Below are 10,052 nucleotides of genomic sequence, written 5' to 3' on the forward strand. Positions count from 1 at the left end.
CCCGCACCATATAGTCTCAAGACTCCACAAATGCTTTCTCCAGATCTATAAATGCCATGCACAAATCCATCTAATTACCTTAAGTATTTCTCACACACATTCTGTAAAGCAAAGATCTGACCCACATCTCCTCTACCACTTCAGAAGCCATACTGCTTCTCCCCAATCTGATGCTTTGTACATGCCTTCACCCTCTCAATCAATACCCTAGCATATGCCTCACCAGGTACACTTAACAAACTTATACCTCTGTAGTTTGAAAACTCACCATTATCCCCCTAGCCTGTTATACAATGCATTCTTGCAATCCTCAGGCATCTCACTATGATCCACACATACCCAATATTCTTACCAGCCAATCTCCAGTACAGTCACCCCCTTTCTTAATAATCCATCTCACCACATTTCACCGTATGTAAGGCTTTCACCATCTTTTGTCTCTTTCCCAAACCACTCTCTATGACTTTCTCACTTCACATACTACCCAACTTTCACCCTACATCTGCCACTTTGTCATTACACACATTCAACATTTCAATAGTCCTTCAACATACTCCATCTTCTCGCTTTGTCACTACCTGTTACCATCTCCAGTTTTGCTCCTTTCACTGATGTTCCCATATGATTCATGTTTTTCGCACATTATTTACCTCCTTCCAAAACATCTTATTCTTGCTAAAGTTTTCTGATAATTGCTAACCCCAACTTTCATTTACCCACTTTTTCAACCCCTGCATCTTCCTCTTGACCTCCTGCTGCTTATTCTTATACATCTCGCAATCATATACACTCTCACTGTAAGTATTGCCCAAATGCCTCTCTTTTTCTTTTGCTAGCAACTTCATTCCACCGCTTGCCACCCTTTCTAATCTGCCCACCTCCCACCTTTTGTATTCCACATGCATGTTTCACATGCCAACACTGCTAGCCTAAATATTTTTCATTCCTCACCCACTCCCCTTGCTTCATTTGCAATTCTACACTCAATCTCTCTTGGTATTTTTTTGCCCAAGTCTCTTTCCCTAGTTCACTTACTTTCACCACTCTCTTCTCACCAACATTGTTTCCTTTCCAAAAACCTGTACAGATCTTCATCCTCGCCTCCACACTTTAGTGATCAGACATCCCACCAGCTGCCCCTCTCGCCACATTTACATCCAAAGTCTCTCATTTACACTCGTCTGGTGATATGTAATCCACTAATGCCCACATATGTATACTTGTGTTTGTCCCTCTTTTTAACCAGGTGTTCCTTGTCATCAGTCCTTCTTCACCACACAACTTCACAAACTGTTCACAATTTCCATGTATAACACAATACCTTATGCTCTTCATTTATACCCTCAACGGCTTCCAATGCTTACTTTGTGATCTTTCTTCTTGTGGTCAGATACATAAGCACTAGTAATTACCATCCACTTTCATGCACTACCTCGCATATATAAGTAATGTAAGGGTAATGTAAGGGTAAGAGAGATGTGTGGAAATTATAAGAGCATGGTTGAGAGAGCAGAAGAGGGTGTTTTGAAATGGTTTGGGCACATGGAGAGAATGAGTGAGGAAAGATTGACCAAGAGGATATATGTGTCGGAGGTGGAGGGAACGAGGAGAAGTGGGAGACCAAATTGGAGGTGGAAAGATGGAGTGAAAAAGATACTGAGTGATCGGGGCCTGAACATGCAGGAGGGTGAAAGGCGGGCAAGGAATAGAGTGAATTGGATCGATATGGTATACCGGGGTTGACGTGCTGTCAGTGGATTGAATCAGGGCATGTGAAGTGTCTGGGGTAAACCATGGAAAGTTGTTTGGGGCCTGGATGTGGAAAGGGAGCTGTGGTTTCAGGCATTATTGCATGACAGCTAGAGACTGAGTGTGAACGAATGGGGCCTTTGTTGTCTTTTCCTAGCACTACCTCGCACACATGAGGGGGGAGGGGGATGGGATTCCCTGTGTGGTGAGGTGGCGATGGGAATGAATAAAGGCAGACAGTGTGAATTGTGTGCATGGGTATATATGTATGTGTCTGTGTGTGTATATATATGTGTACATTGAGATGTATAGGTATGTATATTTGCGTGTGTGGGCGTGTATGTATATACATGTGTATGGGGGTGGGTTGGGCCATTTCTTTCATCTGTATTATATATATATATATATATATATTTTTTTTTTTTTTTTTTTTTTATACTAATCGCCATTTCCCGCATTAGCGAGGTAGCGTTAAGAACAGAGGATGAGGACTGGGCCTTTGAGGGAATATCCTCACCTGGCCCCTTTCTCTGTTTCTTCTTTTGGAAAAAAAAAAAAAATGAGGGGAGGATTTCCAGCCTCCCGCTCCCTTCCCTTTTAGTCGCCTTCTACGACACGCAGGGAATACGTGGGAAGTATTCTTTCTCCCCTATCCCCATATATATGTATACCACATATGGTCCTCAAATATTTCATTTCCAACACATCCACCTTCCTCCGTACAACCTTATCTGCAGCCCATGCCTTGCAACCATATAACATTGTTGGAACTACTATTTCTTCAAACATGCCCATTTTTGTTCTCCGAGATAGCATTCTCTCCTTCCACACATTTTCGTCTTTTGTGGTAATATGGTAAAATTTTCATTACCAACACTGTGATACATGATTACAAAAACACAGTCACCCAGAAAGAGATGTTGAACACAATAATCATCACTGGAATGATGACAGTTTTATAAATAGTGAGAAACCTAACAGAGACATAGATTTTGTAACTAACTGAAGCAGGGGCTTTGTAAGGTACTGGCTGCACCCTTATCACCTTTTGAGGCCCTGGGACTGAGATTTGAACATCATCCCTGACAAACACGTTCATCATGATGTTTACAAAGAGTATTGAGATAATAAAGAAAAACCATATGTCGATAAGTTTGATCTCTGCAGTTGCTGGGAGGGAACTGGAGAGGTTGGAGAAGAGTGTGTAGAGGACAAGCAGTGTTGTGAGGGACATGATAGCCCGAACATTCAGAGCATCCAGCTTGATGAAGAGTGTCGACCAGCTCACCAGAAGCAGTAGGCTTGAGGGCAGGAAGGTGGACAACATGATCACCCCTGGCCTTCGATGCAGCTTGAACTCCATTATCACCTGGTTAGCCCCTGAGTTTGAACCAATGGAAACATCCCTGATGGTGTATAGTGCCAGGTCCATAACACCTGAGTAGTTCACCGCAGCATCATCCTCTGAGAACTCTACCTTCCCCTCATAGATAGATGGGAGATGGAGTTCGATGGTGCATAACTGGATGTCGAAAGGATAGGCAAAGAATCTAAACAGACAGGTGAATCTTGCTGTATAGTGGCTGATGATGGAAAGGTTGTTGCTGTCTCCAGGGTAGATTGGGTCTGTCAAGTGAAAACATCATGTGTACAATTATTGCAATGCTTGCAAATAGTGATGCAAAACCTTACATTTATTTTTTCAAAAATCATGATGTGTAATTTGGCAATATAGTAATTCATTCATATGTTGGTTTAGTTTAAACCAAATGTAGTGTTGAAAGTAAAATATTATTTGATTACTGATATTTAGGAATTAGAAGATAAAGATATTTTTCATTTTCAAATGCTGAAAATTAAAGATGACAAGTTCAGATAAATCTCAGAAAGCACTATGGTTGAAATAATTATAAGATGATATTTAAACTTCCCATTGTGAGACAGATACCATATCTTACCCATGTTAATATCATTGAAGTGAGAAACTGTAGCATTGTTGGCCGTGGTAATGATGACACTCTCTTCCAGCAGTTCCATCTTTCCACCCTCCAGGTTTATCAGCTGGTACCTTGGTGTCCATATCAGATGCACCTCCTCCTCTGTCAGGATAGATCCACTCCTGGACGCTGTCAGATGCTTGAAGCTCAACCGATCATCCACCCACTGAAGGATTACCTGTAACTCAACGTCAATAGCCATACTGATGTCATCAACATTAGCCACCCTCAGTAGTCTTAGCTCCGGACTGAGCTTTAGAACATTGCCCCTGACATTTACAGGTGGTAACTCCCTTTGGTATTCATTGCTTATCACCACTTTTCCACAGTTAAATTCATCACTCCTATCGATACAGTCATTATTCAAGTCACACCGCTGCAGGAGAGTGATGCACTGGCCTGATCTGCACATATACTGATTCTTGTTGCAGGGTGACAGACTTAGGGACATGTCATTCCCTTTGGGAACTCCACATATCTCACTGTTAGTAATCCATTCGTGTTTACCTAATGGATATCCATCAGCTGCCAAGTTGTTTAAGTGCATATAGGTTGAGTTCTCCAAAATATTATAGAATACCCACATCTTATTAGCTGCTTCCCATGCTATCAATAGATTGTAGAATCCCAGGAAATGTACCCGTTCATCGGTATAACCTGATAGCCTGAACCGATTTTGATGTTCAGTGTCAAAGCAAAAACCTCTTAGGTATAGGTAAGATGATCTGTTCACCATGCACCCTGCACAGTTCCTGATGTATAAACAAGTAGTATCATGCCAAAAGCCAGTGACTGTCAGCAACGCACAACCATAAAAAGTGCTTCCGTGGGGATACGTTGGGGCAAAGTTCAAGTAATCCACAGGATTATTAGTGACAACATTTCTCCAAACGCCCTCCTCCTGACTGTCACTGATGCCAAGCCATAGCTTCCCTTCCCTTTCAGGAGAGCAGACATTTTGGTGTGGTTGAAGCTCCTGTGTCAGGTGGAGGTTCTCGTTTGAGTCGCTAGGCACTGCTAGGGATGCATTCATCAACTGGCACAGAGAGATAGCCTCCACCAGACTCCGCTCCTCTAGTAGGATCACAAAGTAGTTCCCTCCTGATGAACTGATGAGAAAATTTAGTTATTACTAACCTGTACATAAAACAGATGATATTTTTGTTGATAAAGAACAGGCAAGTTCTTAAGATCTTCGACCTGGTTAGCTTTTGAACTGTGTTTAAGACTTTGCCTGCCTGGCTGCAGAAAATTGATATGGAAAAGAGAAATGTAATGAAATTCTAATATATTTGTAGTTAGTTAATCCCAGTGATCAGTTAATGTTTCGTAGAAATTCCACGCTTAGCACAGTATAAATCATTATGATGATGATCCATGAAAGGTTTCCAAGTATTTGAGTAGAGAAAATTTATGTGAACAAACATAACTTTTTAAGCTACTTAAGAAAGATAAGTATTCATTAACTTCTATCACTGAATATGTGCATTTTTTTCTATATGTGTGTATGTTTGCTTGTGTGGATATGTTTGCATCTGTGTGAAAGTTATATTATTTGTGTGCCTTGATACGTTTGCATCTCTACATAGGTGTTAATGTGTTAATAATTTCCAACTCTCACTCTATGTGTTTAATTTACGTGATATAACATGAGCACCTGCACAAAGTTTCAACATTGACCCACTGCACTGTAGAGCCGTACACCTCCAGTGAGGCCGTGTCGGAGCTGAAGACGTTACCCCGTCCTAGGGTTCGACACGTGGCCATCTCCACGATCTCCGGGATTGTCAGTGGTCGGTCCCAAAATGATACCTGAGCTATGTCGCCAATCATCACCTAATGGGATGATATAGTAATCAATTCCCCCAGAGTAATTAGATAATGAATGCACAATGCTACAAAGGTAGGTAATACCTGGAATTAATTGGATTAAGCAATAGCAATTTTCAAACATCATAATTTTATAACATCAGGACTCAAATGATATTGAAGAAGTTACTAGAGATGAGACAGAAATTCTAATGTCCAAAGCAACGAAAAGTCAATTGCTTGTATTACTTCCCCCATTTGGTAGTTACTGCGAAACTAATGAAAGACTGTGCTAGTGGGAATGATTAGGGCTAGATATGAATATGGCCAGCATTATGCTGAAGACACTAGAAAATAATGAAAAAAGATGCACATGACACTGACCAGATCAAGCATATTCCGCAAAACACTGCTCAAGGACAGTGGAGTGCTCATGACACTGACCAAGGATAATATTCTTTTTGGCTAAGACAGCATGGGCAACTGAGGCCTTAATCAAGGCCACCCCATTAACGCAAGTGTGAATATGTATATGCCAGTACATGTGTATGTTGATATCTATATGTATATTTATGTATGTATGTGTATGTGCGGGTATGTATATATGTGTGTATATCAGTGGATGGGTCTTTCTTTGTCTGTTTCCTGGCGCTACCTCGCTGATGCAGGAAACGGCGGTCAAGTATTATAATGATAATAAGAATGATAATATATATATAAATGGGAGGGTATTGATTGAGAGGGTAAAGGCATGTACAGAGCATCAGATTGGGAAAGAGCAGTGTGGTTTCAGAAGTGGTAGAGGATGTGTGGATCAGGTGTTTGCTTTGAAGAATGTATGTGAGAAATACTAAGAAAAACAGATCGATTTGTATGTAGCATTTATGGATCTGGAGAAGGCATATGATAGAGATGCTCTGTGGAAGGTATTAAGAGTATATGGTGTGGGAGATAAGTTGCTAGAAGCAGTGAAGAGTTCTTATCAAGGATGTAAGGCATGTGTATGAGTTGGAAGAGAGGAATGTGATTGGTTTCCAGTGAATGTTGGTTTGCGGCAGGGGTGCATAATGTCTCCATGGTTGTTTAATTTGTTTATGGATGGGGTTGTTAGGGAGGTGAATGTAAGAGTCTTGGAGAGAGGGGCAAGTATGCAGTCTGTTGTGGATGAGAGGGCTTGGTAAGCGTCAGTTGTTGTTCGCTGATGATACAGCGCTGGGTTGGCCGATCCGATTGAGAAACTGCAGAAGTTGGTGACTGAATTTGGTAAAGTGTGTGAAAGAAGAAAGCAGAGAGTGAATGTGAATAAGAGCAAGGTTATTACGTTCAGTAGGGTTGAGGGACAAGTAAATTGGGAGGTAAGTTTGAATGGAGAAAGACGAGGAAGTGAAGTGTTTTAGATATCTGGGAGTGGATCTAGCAGCGGATGGAACCATGGAAGCGAAAGTGTCACAGGATGGGGGAGGGGGCGAAGGTTTTGGAAGCATTGAAGAATATGTGGAAGGCAATAACGTTATCTTGGAGAGCAAAAATGGGTATGTTTGAAGAAATAGTGGTTCCAACAATGTTATATGGTTGCGAGACGTGGGCGAGGTTGTGCGGAGGAGGATGGACGTGTTGGAAATGAGATGTTTGAGGACAATATGTGGTATGAGGTGGTTTGATCAAGTAAGTAATGAAAGGGTAAGAGAGATGTGTGGTAATAAAAGAGTGTGGTTGAGAGAACAGAAGAGGGTGTATTGAAATGGTTTGGTCACATTGAGAGAATGAGTGAGGAAAGAGGATATATGTGTCAGAGGTGGAGGGAACGAGAAGTGGGAGGCCAAAAGTGGAAGTGGAAGGATGGAGAGAAAGATTTTGAGCGATCGGGGCCTGAACATGCAGGAGGGTGAAAGGCGTGCAAGGAATAGAGGGAATTGGAACGATGTGGTATACCGGGGTCGACGTGCTGTCAATGGATTGAACCAGGGCATGTGAAGCGTCTAGGGTAAACCATAGAAAGTTTTGTGGGGCCTGGATGTGGAAAGGGAGCTATGGTTTCGGTGCATTATACATGACAGCTAGAGATTGAGTGTGAATGAATGTGGCCTTTGTTGTCTTCCTAGCGCTACCTCGCGCGCGTGCGGGGGGAGGGGGTTGTCATTTCATGTGTAGCGGTGTAGCGACCGGAATGGATAAAGGCAGCAAGTATGAGTTATGTACATGTGTATATATGTATATGTCTGTGTATGTATATATATATATATATATATATATGTATACGTTGAAATTTATAGGTATGTATATGTGCATGTGTAGACGTGTATGTATGTATGTATGTATATATATATATATATATATATATATATATATATATATATATATATATATATATATATATTTCAAACTATTCGCCATTTCCCGCGTTAGCGAGGTAGCGTTAAGAACAGAGAACTGGGTCTTTGAGGGAATATCCTCACCTGGCCCCCTTCTCTGTTCCTTCTTTTGGAAAAATTAAAAAAAAGATAATGAGAGGGGAGGATTTCCAGCCCCCCGCTCCCTCCCCTTTTAGTCGCCTTCTACGACATGCAGGGAATACGTGGGAAGTATTCTTTCTCCCCTATCCCCAGGATATATATATATATATATATATATATATATATATATATATATATATATATATATATATATATATGTATATATATATATATATATATATATATATATATATATATATATATATATATATATATATATATATATATATATATATATATATATATATATATATATATATATACATACCCCAACCTGAGTTAGGTTCCTTTTTATCGACCAACCTCTAGGGGTGGATGAACAGCTGGGTTGACTGTGGACCGACTGTCATAACTAGGGTTTGAACCTATGCACCCGAGCTTGGGAGGCCCATAAGTGAGTCACGGTCAGGCACAAGACAGGATGCAGGGTTAGGTAAAGTGTGTATCTGCCTCCTGCTACTCCTCTTACCTGGGCTATATCGAAGCCTCCACCCAGGGCATCCTGCTCTTGCCCCAGTACTAGTGACCCATTCAGCTGCAAGGACCACCCGCTCATCAGATCCTTACTGAATATTTCCTGAAGGAGAGGATGACATGTGATGGCAGAGCTGTTAAAAAAGATGACTTGCAATACACAGAAATGCTTATCCTCTATCAACATTTGAGGTAAAAGGAGGGAAGCTTATTTATGCTAAAAGTGAGATTAATATATTCAATGAATGTCTTTTAAACTTCTATCATCAAGATCAACACTCATATACATGTTCTTTGTGGTATGGAACGCAGTGAGACAACGGTCAATTTTGCATCCAGGTTCAGTACGTAACTGGTTGGGGATTAGATATCGTCATAATACCGTACGTGCAAGAAAGGCCGCTCACATAGAAATGATCTTGGTGAGAAATTCCTGAAAGGTACTTTTTTCCACACACAAATGACAGCATCATTATATCTCATTCTCATTTTCATATATTTACATGAATTTGTAAAGCTTACTGATGTGGTTGAGTAGGAAAGCGTCGCCTGTCGTACCTGACCTTGAGTGTAAATGGTGAAGGTGGAGGAACTAAAGACGTGACAGAAGTGGATCCAGGTCTCGGGGGGCGGGTCCCAGTTGGCCACGTCCTCCTCTCTAATCTGACTCTCGCCGTTGAACCACACCATCAGGTGAGACTGGGCATGGTCTGCAGATCAACAAGATAATACCTAATTCATCAGCAATGAAATCTGTCAAGAATATCTTGAAATATAATGAAAATTGTCCTAAAAGGAAATAAGTTTGCTAGAATTATCAGAAGGCATGGGAAACGAGGTGAGGCTGTACTGGGGAAGCTTTAGCTATAAGAGGGATGAAATAAGAATTTTGAGAGAAATGGTTTAGTATTTTAGAAAGAATGTACAAACTCGCACACCTATTAGAAGTAACTGATTTACTATGTTTTAGATACTCATATATCATCTTTATGTCTTGAGAGATCCAAGTTCTTGAAAATGAGTTACTGTTAGAACATTTCTTGATGTCTAGTGATCAAAGATAATTCATTTCTTTTGTATAAGGGAAATCCATCAACTTCAGGAGATGGGAGTACCTACAATCTCTTGCTAAGGTTTAAAGTCATCTTGTTCTAACTTTTTCCTACAATTTCCTCTGTTTGACATTTTAGTGAACATTATATGACTGCCTTTCGAGCCCAAAATAAAGTTCAGGCTTGATTAAAAGTCCCAGTAACTTATCAGATGTTTCGTAAGCCATACAGTCTTGTTGCAATGTATAGGGTAGAGCATCTGGAGGATCACGTCAGTCAGGCATGAAGATTAAGACCAGACTGAGTATTGTACACAAGACTCATAGCACTCTGTATGGGTGAGAGACGGACATTTTCTTGATGCTGTGGCGGGGTTAGTTTTCATGGAGTTTGATTCTTGATGTCAGTTGTGATACTGGGCGATAGAAGGAGAGGGAGACTGAGGTATCTCAGAAAGG

At 40.8% G+C, this 10,052-nt stretch overlaps 2 protein-coding genes across 2 annotated transcripts; both read right to left on the bottom strand.

Moving 5' to 3' along the window:
* Positions 1 to 271: 271 nt before the first annotated feature.
* On the bottom strand, positions 272 to 5,625 carry LOC139755849 (uncharacterized). The gene is made up of 2 exons (XM_071674466.1): positions 3,708 to 5,625; positions 272 to 3,375 (listed from the first exon to the last, which is right to left on the bottom strand). The coding sequence occupies exons 1-2, from the start codon at positions 4,777 to 4,779 to the stop codon at positions 2,639 to 2,641; spliced, it is 1,809 nt and encodes a 602-aa protein (XP_071530567.1). The 5' UTR covers positions 4,780 to 5,625; the 3' UTR covers positions 272 to 2,638.
* LOC139756170 (neuronal pentraxin-1-like) lies at positions 5,382 to 9,232 on the bottom strand. Its single transcript, XM_071675358.1, has 3 exons — positions 9,101 to 9,232; positions 8,538 to 8,645; positions 5,382 to 5,582 (listed from the first exon to the last, which is right to left on the bottom strand). The coding sequence occupies exons 1-3, from the start codon at positions 9,230 to 9,232 to the stop codon at positions 5,382 to 5,384; spliced, it is 441 nt and encodes a 146-aa protein (XP_071531459.1).
* Positions 9,233 to 10,052: the final 820 nt, after the last annotated feature.

Source organism: Panulirus ornatus, chromosome 20 (assembly GCF_036320965.1).
Source record: "Panulirus ornatus isolate Po-2019 chromosome 20, ASM3632096v1, whole genome shotgun sequence".
Taxonomy (NCBI): domain Eukaryota; kingdom Metazoa; phylum Arthropoda; class Malacostraca; order Decapoda; family Palinuridae; genus Panulirus; species Panulirus ornatus.

Bases quoted from the DNA above. Each gene is read 5' to 3' on its own strand.
- LOC139755849 (XM_071674466.1), bottom strand. From the start codon at position 4,779: ATGAATGCATCCCTAGCAGTGCCTAGCGACTCAAACGAGAACCTCCAC. The intron at 3,376-3,707 runs GTAAGATATGGT...TTCACTTGACAG, and splicing joins CTTCAATGATATTAACATGG to ACCCAATCTACCCTGGAGAC.
- LOC139756170 (XM_071675358.1), bottom strand. From the start codon at position 9,232: ATGGTGTGGTTCAACGGCGAGAGTCAGATTAGAGAGGAGGACGTGGCC. The intron at 8,646-9,100 runs GTACGACAGGCG...CCTCTCCTTCAG, and splicing joins CCATTTACACTCAAGGTCAG to GAAATATTCAGTAAGGATCT. The intron at 5,583-8,537 runs GTAAGAGGAGTA...TCATCCCATTAG, and splicing joins GAGGCTTCGATATAGCCCAG to GTGATGATTGGCGACATAGC.